This window comes from Herpailurus yagouaroundi, unplaced genomic scaffold (assembly GCF_014898765.1).
Source record: "Herpailurus yagouaroundi ecotype Mexico unplaced genomic scaffold, PumYag 160, whole genome shotgun sequence".
Taxonomy (NCBI): domain Eukaryota; kingdom Metazoa; phylum Chordata; class Mammalia; order Carnivora; family Felidae; genus Herpailurus; species Herpailurus yagouaroundi.
In genome coordinates, this window is record NW_024412401.1 from 46,433,081 (window position 1) to 46,448,556 (window position 15,476).

Sequence of the window (15,476 nt, forward strand, 5' to 3'; positions counted from 1 at the left end):
AATAACCAAAAAGGGTCAGCGACCCAGACAGACACCCTCATCATGTAGCTTAGGTTCCAACACTCCACTCTGAGCCATCATGGTCACCAGCCACACCTAAGCCCCCCAGCTGAAGCCTAACTTCCTAGTGACTTTTGGATTTGGGGAGGGGATTCTGTTCTTTTAATAAAAGCTCTTCCTCCCCGTTCTAATCTGATAACCCATGGCTTGCCGACAAGTAAGCCAGTTGTACACAGATTCCCTTTCATCTGCGTCATAATTCCTTTAACCAGAAAGAATTTAACAGAAAGAGTATTAGGCACAGTGGAAAGAGACTCCACTAAAACATATCACTGATCTCAACTCTTCACCCCAAGAGGCAGGGTCCTTCCTGGGGCAATGGCCCAGAGGACTGGTACACCAATTTTACAGGGCAATAATCCTATCTTCTCCTATGCATGGGTTGTGCACACCCAATCTTTCCTGTATCACAAGACATGTTTTTAAAAGTCCATTATGTTTTAACTGACTGGAGCATGAATATGGAAGAAAAAAAATTACATGAGCCAGTCTCCAATTCTAAGACTGTTAAGAGCTTACATGTGCTGCCATTCTATTTACTAAAGACATCTTTCAAATTTGAGTGAAAACCTGAATGTTTGAGTGAAGTGAATTGTGAACAGAAATCGATGAAGAGACCCAAGATGGCTTCTGAATTAATTCATTAAAGAATAAATCACTTCCTGTGTGACAAAACTCCCTGATACCTAAGCACCCTTTCAGAGTCATTTCTATTGGTCATTCCTTCTGTTTACTGTGGCCTCTGGAATATATTGCTGGCGAGTAAATCTAACTTGAAGGAAAGATTTGATTACACACACGATTTCCACTTTTTCTCCAAAACAGCATTTCCTAAAGTATGTTCCAGGCAACACTAGTATCTCAGAATATTATTATTTGTCATGGAATAAAAAAGGTTTGGGGCCAAACAGGATGGGAAGCACTGAGTAACATACATTTCTCCACTGCAGGACCTTCTTAGAACCACCAGGACATGAATCTTAAGGAGACAAAAATGAAACACAACGTTCCCTCTCCCCAACCGCAGTATTACTGAACTACAGCACCTTTTTGCATGGAGCATTTCTCAGAACTAATGTTCTGTAGAAAGTATGAGGGGAAAAAATTTCTGTAGCATTGAATAATAACGTATCACCAATTAAAAAATCTAATGCCACTTACAAAAAGGAATATATAAGAGGTTAGATATATGGACAAACATCCAACTCACTAATAATCAAAGAAATGCAATGAAAACAGTGGGACTATTCACTTATCAGATAAACAGTGAATTCAACCAACGATACTGGTGAGAGCTTGGTGACCAGGCATTCCTGTATGTTGGCAGCAAAGGGTATCTTTTAAGAAACTGGCACAATTCTTTTGGAAAACAGTTTGGCAAATAGTTTTTAAATGTTTATGTGCACTGCCCTTAAAAGGGCCCATCTGGGGGCGCCTGGGTGGCGCAGTCGGTTAAGCGTCCGACTTCAGCCAGGTCACGATCTCACGGTCCGTGAGTTCGAGCCCCGCGTCAGGCTCTGGGCTGATGGCTCGGAGCCTGGAGCCTGTTTCCGATTCTGTGTCTCCCTCTCTCTCTGCCCCTCCCCCGTTCATGCTCTCTCTCTATCCCAAAAATAAATAAAAACGTTGAAAAAAAAATTTAAAAAAAAAAAAGGGCCATCTGAGATTCTCCTCTTAAGTAAATAATCCAAAATGAAGGAAATGCCTTACATTCAAAGATGCTAATGGCTAATGGCTTACAAGCGGGGGGGGGGGGGGGGGGGGTAAATCCCAAGTAATAAAAACTCCCAACAGTAGGGAAATGCTTCCAAGGTCCATAATAAAATGCCATGCAGCCATGAAAAATATTCACAATGTTTTTCCTAGCATGGGGAAATGCTTCTGTCGCTATTGCACCTGAAAACTGTGAGCTATGAAAGTCTAAACACAGCTCCCGTCGACCCTTCACATCCACAGAAGACCTTCAGCCTATCATTTCTTCCAGAAGTACAATAAGGTACAGATAACTTTTTAAGTAATTCCAAGACCCTTAGAGAAGTTACTGAAAGAGCACAACAAAGCCTTATGGAAATGGGAACTTGGGACAGGTGGCTAGGTCACTTGCCAGTTAAGTGTTTTATTCACAGATCCGAGCCCTGCAAGCATGACATGAGCAATTCAAATTCAGCAAAATTATAATTTAATACATGTCATGAACTTTCAGGGCTGCTTGGGAATATCAGATATTGTGAATATTAACTGTGAATGCTAAAGGTCTATTTATTTTTTAACTCAAAAAGCAAAGAAAGAAACATCTCCAAATACTAGTGATTCTTATTTTAGGGAGGGCGGTTAGGGGGACATATTAGGAGTGATTTTCTCTTCCTTCCTAGTTCCCGAATTTCCCAAACGTTCTATAATGGGCATGCATTACTTTTTGGTAAACATTTTGGTGACACATAAGGCATGTATTACTTTAATAATCAAAATGTTAAAGTTACTTGCTAAAAAGAATAAAATATAAGGTAAATACCTGGCCTTTTGTCGTGTAATCCGCCAAGATGTTAAGCAGCTTATAAAATACTTCGAACCAAGGGAGATAGCTGTGGAAAGAAGGGCAGAAACACGTACTATTAGTATGCAGGTCAAAAACTTTAACCAGGAGCTAATGCAAGACTGGTAGGTTTCAGATTTTCTTCTACATCCTGAAAGAGGCTTCCCATCATAGGCTCCTGGAAACACAGACTAGTAGAATGCTAATTATTTCTGGGATTTAAAAAAATTGTCTATGTAAGGTAGAGGATTGAATGTCCATTATAAATTATTCCCATGCCTCAGAGCTAGAACAGGTTCACAGAGAAGAAATTCAAAGCAGACTCTGCTATCAGGAACCATCTCTGAATAGGCCCCCAGGCCTCTCCCACCACACTCGCCCTTTCCAGGAAAGCCTCTAATCAAGTGCCCGTGACTGGACACACACGGACACACAAGCAAACACACAGCACTTTGGTGTCCCAAAGGCCCCACGAGCCCGAAACCAGTCATAACATTAAATCAGACGTCCCACCTGTACCGCACGCCCTCCATACTTACTGCAGGACCAGTTCTAATTCTGTCCCCACTGGCCTCCGCTGGGTCCTCACCATGCTGCTCCTTCACTCTGAGGACAGTCTGGTCCTGACCTGACTCTACCCTCTGTGGGGCTTCAAGAATGCTCCTTCCAAAATGCACATCTAAGCGGCACGCTGACCCAGCTCCTGCAGTGGTGCCCCATCACTACCGGACTTTTTAGGTTGATGTTGGAGGCTCTTCACTGTCAGGTCCTCGACTGCTCTCTGGCTGCCCTCTCCACCTCCCCACATGCACTCTTCTCTCACTGCAGCCTCCCTCTGAGAATGGCCAGGCATCCTGAAACCTGCCCGACCTTGCAGACACTTGGCCCTTCCCTCCCTCTGACCTTCATGGTCTACTCTAGCGGGTTTCCACTCACCCTCCTGATGTTCCCCCTTGCACGTCCCGTTCCCACCCCTGATGCCCTAATTCCCTCTTCTCTGTGCTGCCCCGGTCACATGCCTATTCCCGTTATAACATTCCACACGCCATGTGGCACTCAATGGCCTGTCTGTTTTGCTAACACACTGTGCACAAACAGACAGGAAGGATCACATCTTTCTTCACTTTGTCTTTCCAGGGCCAAGCATGGGGCCCAGCGCTTGGTGTTGACTGAACAAACAGAACTATACAAAGACTACGAGCAAAAAGCACGTTAATGTTACAGAATTGTTGTTGAACGATCTGGCCCCCCCCCCCCCCGCCTCCCAAGAAGTATTGTCACTTCATTGAAATGGCTTTGTTTTCCATAAGAGACTTTTCCAAAGCGACAGAGAGTCAAACGAGGAGAGTGGCGTACCAGGCAAGCTCTTGCTGTCCTGCTCACGTCCGCCCTGCTGAGCTCACAGGGTCTGTTCCTGATAGAGCTGGACGCGCAGAGAGCGCTGATCCTGCCGGCGGAGGGAACTCAGCACCCCGTACAGATTACCAGCTGTACGGCCGAGGGTAATAGATGAAGTGAGAGGCAATCCAGGGGACAGATAAAGCGCACAGTTCTCCATCATTAACGTCTGTCTGAAGCCAGCACATGCTACTGTAAAATTTAAGTAGCTTATCAAAATATACTGATAAGCAACTTAACTTTTCACTTCTATGACAGTATTATCACTTCTGTTAATATGTTTCAATCAGCCCTGGCAGCTGCATATTGACTATTACACAGCAAATGACTGCTGCCACTTTACCCAGCATTTACTTTGGCAGAGCAATGTAAACATTCAAGAGGGATTAGGGAGGAGATAAGTTTCTCCCTTCCTATTCTGTTAAATAAACCTCGGCTGAGTTAAAAGCCATTATAGTGGGAACAATAAATCCCCTCAGACGAAAACTCTTGCCCAGATTAGAGGACTCTTAGTAAACAAATTCAACCAAGGCTTACAATTTTTTTTTTTTTTTATCCCTTGAAAGAAAAAATGCCACTAGTTAAATCCAGCAACTCCAAGTCAGGAAGGAAGGAGGGGAGGAGGGGGGGTGGGTAGGAAAGGAAGAAGAGAAAATATTTTCTCGCAAGGAAACCACGGCCTCAAGTAAATGAGAGAAAAGCTGAAGTCATTTTAGGAATGCTTGATGAAGTGATGGGGCAGGCCGGATTCTCTGGGAAGTCAGGACCGCAGTATTCGTGCAAGAGGCTTTTGCCGCTAGGTTCAGCTGATCAACTAGCATGGGCCCTGACCCTCAAGCCTCTACGTGCTCCGCTGCTAGGGGACGTGGCCAGGCAGCACCCAGCTTCTCACGCTGGGCCTCCACCTCACTGAATCAATTCTTCTTGGCTACACTAAGCAGAACCCTCAGTCCTGGGAGGTTTTGCAGTTACCCTGGAGATCAGCCATTTCTTTCTCCCTCTGGCCTGACCGGACACAACTGTTCCCCACATGTTGTCCCCTGTTCACTGACAGATGAATATCCAGTGATGGCAGTGTTAAGGTCTTGAAACCAAAACCCAGCTGTCTTCTTCTTCAAAGGATCCCTCTTTTCCCCTGTTGGGAGGCCAGGGTTCACAGCTGAACTTTATCCAGTGGCGTTTCCTGTATCGCTTCATTAGTGCTGGCACAACGGCTTTGCATGGTCTGCGAGGTTGCAGGTGAGGATATGGAGACCCTCCACTCCATTCTGTGCGTGTCTGTCATCATGGAGTAAACACTACTTCCCGGTCCAGAGACAGGAAACAAACACTCCATTACACTGTTCGTCCCTAGACATCTAAAGCAGTTCCAAACATCCCTGGGCCTGCTCTGCTCGCTACCTTTATGCAACTGCTCAAGTCTGCGATGCAGAGCATCACTGTGCGGTGGGCACAGTCCAAGGCCAGGGCACAATCGCCAGAGGACAAAGGGTCCCTGCATTCAGGAAGGCCATGGTCCTAGCAGGGAAGAGAGATGTACACAACAAAATAGTTTGGGTAGGGGGAGCTGGAATTCTTTTCCCAGGGCTTTATTCAGCTCCCACTTTGGATCAATTTATAAAGCTATCATAACCAACCAGCAGAGCCTCGATGGGACAAAGCCAAAACAGGACAAGCTCGTTTCCAAGGCACTGGCCATGATCCATGCTTCTCTCACCAAACTGTGGTTCAGGTAACCTTGTCCCTGGGGCTCTGCCATCACTCCCTGGCCTAACAGTCAAATGGACAACAGGCTCTTGTTTTGTGTGAAGCAATACAGAGCCTTAAACTTGAGAACTCAGGTAGTAGCCGAGTATTCCTACATACACGGCCTCACTGACATGGGGCCATCACAGGCCCTGGTAGGATGTGCAGGGGTAGGTTCCAGAGACCGTGCTTAGAGTCAAATGGCCCACAGTAAAAATCACCTGTAAAAGGTCCTTAAATTACCCCCAACATAGAGCAGACATGGTTTTGTAGACACCAAGTAGCCGGCCTGAGTTTGGGGGACACGGTGAATGAAAACTCTGTTCCAATCTTTCAGCTTGGAGAGCTGCATACCCTCCGGCTGAACTCAGGAACCAAGTCCAACTGAGGACAGATGACTTACTTTTCTAATCTCGCTCCACTGAATGGACTGTCAGGATAATCGTTCCCACTGTTTTGTGTGTGTACACGTATCTAAGTGACCTTGTGTAAGTGTACGTATGATGGGATTCCACGCCAGTGTCGTTAAGCATTTAGATAGAAAGCCATCACAAATTTGAAAGAGCTCTCCCCACATCTCTTGCTAATATCAGAGACATCAGACGAGCCCAAACAAGGCAGGGGTGTGCATGATAGGGAGCAACAGAGGCAGCCACTGACCAAGCTGAGGAAGGTGGCCACCTGAGAGAGCAAAAGCTGTGAGCAGGAGGTCAGAGTTCCAGCGTGAGGAGGAGGGGGAGGAGGAGAGCCTCCTTCAGGGGCAACCCGGCACAGAGTGCTGGGGTCTGAGTGGGGTGAGGAGGGTTCCCTGGCAAGGGAAAGCCAGGGCTCCAGCAAGATAAGAAGAGCATCCACACAGAAGGTGGCCTGGCTTGGAATGTCAGCACTCAAGAGGGGGTAAAGATTTAAGTAGGGGCAAAGGCCTGGTACTGGTAGGAAAGCATCTAGGTCAAGAGAAAGAGGTTGGCTAGACTGGTATTGGAACCTAAGAGGAGCGAAAAAAGCATCTGGAAGGCAGTTCAGTGTGGGGTGTCAGAGCCTGACTGGGTAGGAGGGCTTCCATGAAGGGTGGTGAGGCAGAGTCCAAGCAGTCGAGAAGAATGTCTACGGTAGGAGGAGGCGGCAGAGCCTCAGAGGTCAGAGTCCAAACAGAATAGCCCTGCCTAAGATGTCAGAGTCCAAGTCGGGTGAGGAGGGCGGCCACGGAGGAAAGGACCTGCAGCGGAGCGAGTCCGATCAAGTATGTAAATGCATAATGGAAACCATTACTACTATCAGAGAAGAGAGTTACAAATATGGACCAGGAAAAAACAAGAATGAACCTATGGTGTCACGTTGGAATTCGATGAAACTGTGTGAAATCATGAAGACAGATAAAATGGGCAGAAAGACAAATGTATGTGTGTACATAATGTGCATATACACCCTATATGTACATATATTCTCTAGCTCTAGCCACTGAGGGGGCTTGGAAGCAGAGACACCCCAATTACGATGAGCATGCTTCGTGTCCAGGTCTTGGTTTCTAAGGACCATCTGCCACAAAAAGGAACCAGAGCTCCTTGAAGAAATGTCTGACTCCAAGGCTGGGGCTGGGAAATATCTTGTTGTACTAGAAAAAAGGCAGTGCTCAACACATGATCAGGGCATGCCGACAGGACACAAAAGCCAGTTGGGGGAGGGGGGTTCTGGCTGACAAAATCTGTGACAATCTGAGCACCAAAACAAATTATGATAGAAAGAGATAATAGAACAATAAATAAATTAGGAAATCGTGAGTCTGGGCTAATAGGAATAAATGAATTGAAAGTCTGATGAGGATGAGAGAAGATGAGGATATTCACAATACACTTTTGAACTACAAAGGGAAAAAGAAGGAAAAAGCCTGGGAGACATGACCTCAATCAAGTAACGGGACGAACTGAACTGGTGTATCAACTGGCAGAATGCAATGAAACAGGACAGAATACTTCCATCGTGTTCTAGGCACGGAAGGAAGAAAAATCAGAGAAATCCAAATTGAGGGACCTTCTACAAGCTAACAGCCAAATGTCAAGTTCACAGAAGTGTAGGAAATGTCGAGGAGCTCTTCCAGAGTAAGACAACGAGAGAGGCACGAAACTAAATGCAACACGTGATTGTGACTACAGCTTGCGTCTCCACGTATACAGGTGGTCCAAGTATTACATGGCAGCACTGTATCAAAACCAATACTAATTTTCTGATTGTGATTATTATAATGTAGTTATGTAAAAGAATGTGTCCTTTTTAAAAAATACACGAAGGTATTTGGGGGCTACTGGGTATTATTTTGGCAACATCTCTCAAATGGAGCACTTGTGTTGTATTCACAACTTTTCTGTATGTTATTGTTTCAAAATTGTAATAAAATGGAGAGGAGAGAATCGAAAAGGTCTTTTTGTATCATCAGAAATACTGTAAGTAGGGGCACCTGGGTGGCTCTGCTGGTTAAGTGTCCAGTTTCAGTTCAGGACATGATCTCAGGATTGGTGAGTTCAAGCCCCGCATCAGGCTCTGCACTGACAGTGTGAAGCCTGCCTGGGATATCCATCCTTCCATCCTTCCATTCCTTCTTTCCTTCCTTCTTTCTCTTTCTCTCTCTCTCTCTCTCTCTCAAAATAAACAAACTTTTTTTAAAAATAGCATACGTAGACCAATTAGAGCATACAGAATAATAATATGAGCAAGGAAAATAAAAAATCTAAAACCATGGCTATCGGGAGGGGCATGCAGTAGAGAGAACAGCTGCTTGCAATGGGGGAAGTCAATCCCCAGGGCACAGAGAAGGTTGAGCAACAGCTAAGTTTTCAAGAAGTCGTTCTCCATGTATGGGAGGAAGGCTGGCAGGGGCGGGGATAAAGAGCATTAGAGACAGAAAAAAATCTCAAGAGCAATGACTCGCAGGCTTGTCCCTCAGGGCCCGATTGGAGACCTGTGCGCAGCTGGAGGAGCCAGAGAGAAGGGGGTGCTGGCTGCAGGACCCAAGGCAAGGTAGGGGTCAAAAAAGCCAGACTCCAGAGGGCCTGTCACATGCCGAACTGGTGGGCCTCCCCTTCATCCCTTCATTCTGTTATCACTGGGAAACCAAAGCGACAATTAAAGAGAAGTAACAGTCTGAGGACGAGTATTTAGAACTAGGTGGAGAGTGACGGTTTCCCCCTCAGCACGGTCCAGTGGATCTCAGCCTGCCCAGGTCATGTCCACTTTGTTACCCGAAAGTCTTTGATAATCTAGTTATATACCTAATTTTTAAGACAATCAAGAGGATGTTTGGGCTCTAATATAAATAATAAAAAGTACTTTACAATAAAATTTTAACATTTAAACACGGAGACACCATTATATTAGAAATACAATGAAGTAGCACCTCCCTGAGCACTCTACAGATGCTTTTAACTGACGTCTGGAATGAACTTAATGCTAAAAAGAGTGACACAATTGAATTGAATACGCTCTTCAATTTTTCTCCGTGATTTCCACTGCCTAAGGAGTTCGTAAAACTCCACGTTGGGTACTTGAAGAGAAGAGACATAGCCCTCTTTTCCCTGTTTCCTGTCAGATGCTGCCAAGATTCATCGGATGACAAAGCATCCTTTGGTTAAGGCTATCTGGCATTCAGTATCTAAAGTTTTCAAAAAACCACCCCCGGCCCACAAGTAAGAAAAAAAAAAAAAAAAATGCAGAGCAGAGCGGCATGTGCTGGAGAGAAATAACCCTGGGTCAATCTCAGTTCTAAAACTTTCTAGCTGTGCCGCCTCAGAAAAGCAATCTCTTGAAGACTCGGTTTCTTCTTCCATAAGAAGATATACACCACCTAACGAATGTAACTGAGGGATGCAGACGCACCCAAGTCTGGTGCCTGGAATCTCTACCTAACGTTCTCGCCAATCTCAGCTTTGAGAAGCTCTTTTTGATTCTGTCTGGGGCAGAGGTGCCTTCAGGACTCTGTACAGGAAATCCTCATGCCCTGCAGTCACAAGAGTGAATAGGAGAGCATGAGCCGTTATGAGAGGAAAAACCAATGATGTGGCCACTGAAACCAGTAAGTCCCCACTCACCCCTTCTGGTTTCACATTGTATCTATCCCTGCTCCTCCGTCAGGGTCTTGGTGGCCAAACATCTACGATAAAATGTAAATAAAACCACAACCATTGCAAAGGATGCAGGATTTCATGAAGCCCTGGTTTAAGATGCTGGCCACGTGCTTGGATTTGAGGAAAGTAACCCACAAATGAAGACGTGGGAGCTTCAGACCAGATAACAAGGGACAAAGAGAAAAGTCAAGAAAAGCAAGGATGGAGGCACCACAGTCACATCAAAAGAAGATGAATTCAATATCAAAAGATTAAGAGAGGCCTTGGGGAAATTGATAAAGTCTTCAAGTACTTTTGGAAAAATGGCTTTTTATGACTATGCTGAGAAAGTCAAACATAGAGTGTCATTTTGTCAGAAAAATCACAACCTCTCCCCTAAAAAAACAAACAAACAAAAACATTGTGGACTCATTACTCTTTCTAAGAAAGAATGTATCATTGGTATAAAAGCTAGGTTTTGCCAAACTCAATTTATTTTCAGAATTTGTGTTTCATTTCTTTCTAGATAAAATCTTAAAGGAAGTTTCCCCTAATTTTTACTATAAAATTTTGGTCCCCACTTAAATAGAGATTTTATTCCCAGAACGTTAGGCCCTCTGGGCTCACCCTACATGCAGAGTCACCATGGTTTATAATGTATGCTTTCTTTTCTTTGTCTTCTCCGTTAGTGTCAATTCCATGAGAGCAGGCATCACGGCTGTGTGTTGACTATTTAATCTCTAAGGTGTGCCTGGCACATGTTAGACATTCAGTAAGTCAGAAGTTCCCTTGACAGTTGTAACTCATGACTGCAGTTTCTACTAAGGCCACTGGCACTAGAGTTAACAGTCAATCAACAATTACTGAAAGGCAGGGCATTTGGGTTAGGAAAATGATCCAGAACCAAAAATGACCCCTGCCAGTGGACTGCTGGAGTCTGTGACAAATAATTGGAGTAAAAGTCAAAGTAGATCACGAAGGACCCACAAAGTTACGATTTCTTGCCCTTAGCCCACCCATCCAATACAAGTGAACACCAGCACCTACTTTTTTTTGTTCCGACTTCAAGCACTGTGGGGAAAATGTCACAAAACCAAGCTGATTGTTTTAATTTGGTCACTTAATTTTTCAAGCACAGGTGAGCCTTTAGAATTACTCAAGAATCCTCTGTCAGGCCAAGTTCCCCAAGAGAGTCTGCTCTAAACTTTCCCTTCTTTTACCATCTCTAACCCATTTCTCCGGCTCTTCAGAAGATACTCTGGTCTCCACACTTACCTGCAGAGAAAAGCTCCACCATGAGTTTTCCTCTCTTCCACTTCTAGACTTTTCATGCCTGCCCTCCTAACAGGAGCTGGGAAGTAGAGAAGACCCTAGATCCCAACTACACTGCCTTCTAGAAGACCTATCTTCTTAGCACTCCCATCTGTACGCATAACAAAACCACCCATGTGTGCTGGTCCACAGTTTTCAAACTACAGCTTTAGCACCAAAGAGTCCACATTCATCCTTATGAGAAAAGCACACCACATCCTCCTGAGCTAACCACATTAAGCTTCAATAAATGCTTTCCTGGAATTTAAAACCGAAGTGACGTTTACAGTCCAAACATCACACGTTTCCAGATCATTCATTCTGCAAATGTGACAGTCAATCGTCCGTCAAACCACACATTTCTCCACACTTACTGAGGCCCATCCAGTAAATGCCTGGCATTGTATCAGGTACATGGGAAAAGAGACCAAGGTCTCAGCATTTGGGGAGCCCACAGTCTAAGGAGGGAAAAGCAGACACATGGGCAGATGACGTCAGCAACACAGGGCCTGTGTGAGGGCAGAGGTGCATAAAGGGAACAGAGGAGAAGTTCTGGGAAGGCTTCCCACAGAAATGACCTTGCTGATCTCTTTTACACAGAGTGCAAAGTCAGAAGACTGACCTGGGTCTGAGTATCACTTCTGTCCCTAGCTGTGGCCTGAGGCATTTTTCCCCCCTCCATGTATAAAATGGGGATACACTACCTACGCTCACACAACTGTTGTGAGGGTGACATACGTGAGGGTGCCTACCACTGTGCCTGGAACGCAGTAATCAATGTTTTTCCCTGCCAAGACCATACTCGTAGCGCTAGGAAGATCAGAAGTCAGAGGAACTTGACTAGGGCAACAAACAACCCCCTTTGGGAGATCAAAGCTAGTCTCACTCAATGTGAGCATTCTGCTTTGCTCACAGCTGCTAACGTCGAACTGTTAATTTATTATGGTAGCCAGTTAAGCTCAAAAATCTCTGATTTATGTCCATAATTAGCATCCCATTGTGATACCTACTACATCTATGCAGGAAAATATATCGCATGTACTGAATGAGTAGAAATATTAATTTGCATTAGGAAAAAACACAAAAAGTTCCCATAAAACATCTGTGCTTACATAAATCTACCCAAACACACACTTGGATTTGACTTTGGTAAGAAGGCTCTTTTCTCTCCTGATGGGTATTCAATAATTGTTGCTTTTAGAGAGCAGATCTGCTGTCGTCTTCTCGATGACAGCGTCGCTGTGATTGAGGGAGATTGCTCAGGAGGAAAGCACAGAGGCACTTTTCTGTTATCACCGGTGAAGTGTTGGTAACAGAAGATCTTTGGAGTAATGACACCTGCACTGACAATTGAGTGTAATTCTCAGATATTTTCCATTGAGCCCAGAGAGGGCGAGCGCACAGGCCTTTCATCATTTTCCTAAGAGAGCTTATGATGCAGCCCACTCCTGTATTCACACACCTACAAGTTTTTTCCCCCCATTCAGAGCATCTTATTCTATGGTTTTAAATTACTACCATAATATAATATAATGGGTTAGGGAGGTTCTAACCAAGGCCCACCTTACAGAATCTTTCATAGACTAAAAGAGAAATACATTGTCTCTACTGAAAAAAAAAAAAAACCACAGCAAGGAGAAGAAATGGCTACACAAGAAATCCTGTCCTACTTTCAGGAGTAAACAACAAAATTAATGAACCCACTGAGACACCGTTTGATGATATTCTCGTTTCAGAGCGAAGAAGTGGAGAAAGAGGGAAAACATTTACCAAGCTTCAGGAGCTCTGAAGTATCATTCTTTACAACTCTAGAAGATGGATCATCATCCCATTTTACAGGTAAGAAAAATGGAGTCACGGAGAAGTAAAGTGACCTACCTAGGACAACACAGCTACTAAAAGCACAACGCAAGACACAAAACTAGTCCCGTAGGATTTCTGCCCTACCTGCTCCATGCAACACATTATTAATTGCACAGCACGATCCCATGCAATGATCAATCCTGAAATTAGGATTTAGAATTCTTACCTGTGGTTCTCACTGTGATGCCCTGATAAATGAAAGCCTGCCTCCAAAAGTCCCTCTGCTGGAAGTGTTCTGAGCAATCCAACTTTGGCTTCCTCCCAGCCATTCAGCATGTTTTCTTACTCTGCCAGCTCCAGGGACACTAGTCATGTGTCAGCTCTTTATTGCTTTAGGTATTAGTGTACATGTTAGATCCAGAAACACAAATATAAATGGCTGGATTTAAAATGTCTTCGGTGTTTTCAGTTTTTAAGTTTCCAGAGCTTCATGCCAAGACCCAATGCCTCTGCTACCTTAGATCTGGATTTCTAAGAATTTATCTAGACAAATCATGGCCCGGGTCACAGATTCTTAAACAGGCTGTGTTGCCTTTTTAAATTTAGAGTATAAAGCTTTAAATGTATGCTTATGGTGACAATTAAGGAAATGCTGGATTAGACAGTGCATCAGTTTTCCACGAGTAGCACTCATTTGAGCTCAGGTCCACCCCGATCTCTGCTCGAATGCTGTATCATTCCATCGCAAATCTCTCTATAAAAGTGTCTGGCTGTCTCTTAAACCCATTTACGCTCTATGCTTCAATGCCTTTCCTTGGCAACTTTTTCCATATGCTTCACTTCTTTCAGGGCAGTTCTGTCTCAATTCACAGAACAGCACACCAATCACGACAAGCAGGCAGGCAGGTAAAGAAAGGAAGAAGGACAGACAGGCACACGGAGAGAAAGTAGGATGTGAAGGTAGCCGGTCCAATAAAAGTAATGTTTTAAAAGGCAAAGAGATTTTAGGCCCAAAGAAAACCAACCGGGCATCTAACCTCAAGCAATCAGAGAGCCCTGAACTTGAATTTATAACCCAAACACCCTGTACCATATGCAACTTGAGACACACAACTGGTAGTGCTACTGGGGATTTATGACTTATGACTTGTTCATATTTAATTTGTAACCAAACACTTCCCCTTCCTCTTAGCTACCTTAGAACTCTTGATTAACTCTTGTTTTCACAGGTCAGAGGTTAAATAAAGGAAGGGAAGCATTCTGGGGTGAGATTGCCCAGAGCACCACATCCAAGAGTGACCTGTGCAAGGAACATTAAAATAAGTGATAAGACTAGGGATTGTTCGAGACAACTGATGTTCAAAGCCCCCTTTGGGTACAAAGCAGGACCTTACTAAGAGCTAGCAACAAGGACAGACAGGAAACTGCTCTCAAGTTACCTTTTGTGACAGAGCAACTCTCTCACCAAGAGGTCTCTCCCAAGATGTTCTTGGAAATGAGGCTAAAGGTTTTGAGGGAAGGAAAAAGGAATTTGTGCAAGCCCGGCAGCCCTTCCCCTGCTTCATTCTGCCACAGGCCTCTGTCTTGCTCATGGAATTCTCTTACCCTGGAGAAAACCTCTACCGCGATCTCATTTAGCGCACATGGGCCAGGCTGAGGGAAGCAGATTTCTTTATACAAAATTAATCACACAGAGACAGCCACCCCGAACAGGGTAGCATCATCTATCCAACTGCAAGACCCATCTAGATCCAAGAACCTTTACTGCTGTGCTCCTTATCGTGCACCAAACATAAAAGTAATAATGGTAGAGACCACCAATATTCCAAAATTGCCATGTGTCAAGAGCTTTAGATGCATTTGCCTATTTATTCCTCATAGTAATTCTATTAAACAGGTACCATTAAATCTCCCCAGTAACAAATAAGAAAACTGAAGCACAGACACGGTAAGTAACCCGCTCAGAGTCCTGCAGCCACAAAGCAGATCAGGGTTAAATTCAGGTAGGTGTGTGTGCTTTACTACACCAGCAGGTTCTTTACTGAAAAAAAAATCTCTCAGGGAATGGTATCAATGAAATGGCATCAGTGAAATGCCATAGATGACATGTGCACTTGACATTTGATTAGGTGTTTTCAAATTGTCGCAACAGAACAACCATTAAACTCATCTGCTCTGTACCTAGCTCTCATTCATCCAGTCACTGCCTAATATAAGCCAAGCACTGGGTAGAGGCGAATAAAGGGTAGCCTCCACGCATGCAGGTCCCTGGGTTAGATTTGTATGTGAAACCACTATGGCGTTAGGAATGATCTGACAGAGGCAATAAAAACACAACTTGAAAATTATGAGTAGTGGTTGGGCCCCCCTGAGAAGAGGTGAGGTGTGCATTTCCTCATAACCACATAACACAGCCATAGCACGAACCAGTTTCCTCAGGTGAGCCCTTCAACAGGCTGGGCAGACCCCATCCTGAGCCAAGGAGGAGCTGAGGATCCACTAACAGGGAGACTGAGTTGAAACAACATGCC

At 44.5% G+C, this 15,476-nt stretch overlaps 1 protein-coding gene across 17 annotated transcripts in view; it reads right to left on the bottom strand.

Annotated features, from left to right (window-relative positions):
* Window positions 1-15,476, bottom strand: part of DENND1A (DENN domain containing 1A) — a 511,997-nt gene that overhangs the window by 264,892 nt on the left and 231,629 nt on the right. For 16 of the 17 annotated variants that reach the window (XR_005792696.1, XM_040482265.1, XM_040482264.1 and 13 more), the window contains one exon: window positions 2,573-2,642. Coding sequence is in view for 15 of the 17 variants with exons in the window: in XM_040482265.1 (XP_040338199.1) it covers window positions 2,573-2,642 (70 nt within the window). In the remaining 2 variants the exon portion in view is untranslated. Of the gene's footprint in view, window positions 1-2,572; window positions 2,646-11,081; window positions 11,088-15,476 lie in introns of all 17 variants that reach the window. The other variant, XM_040482269.1, reaches the window with a different exon arrangement.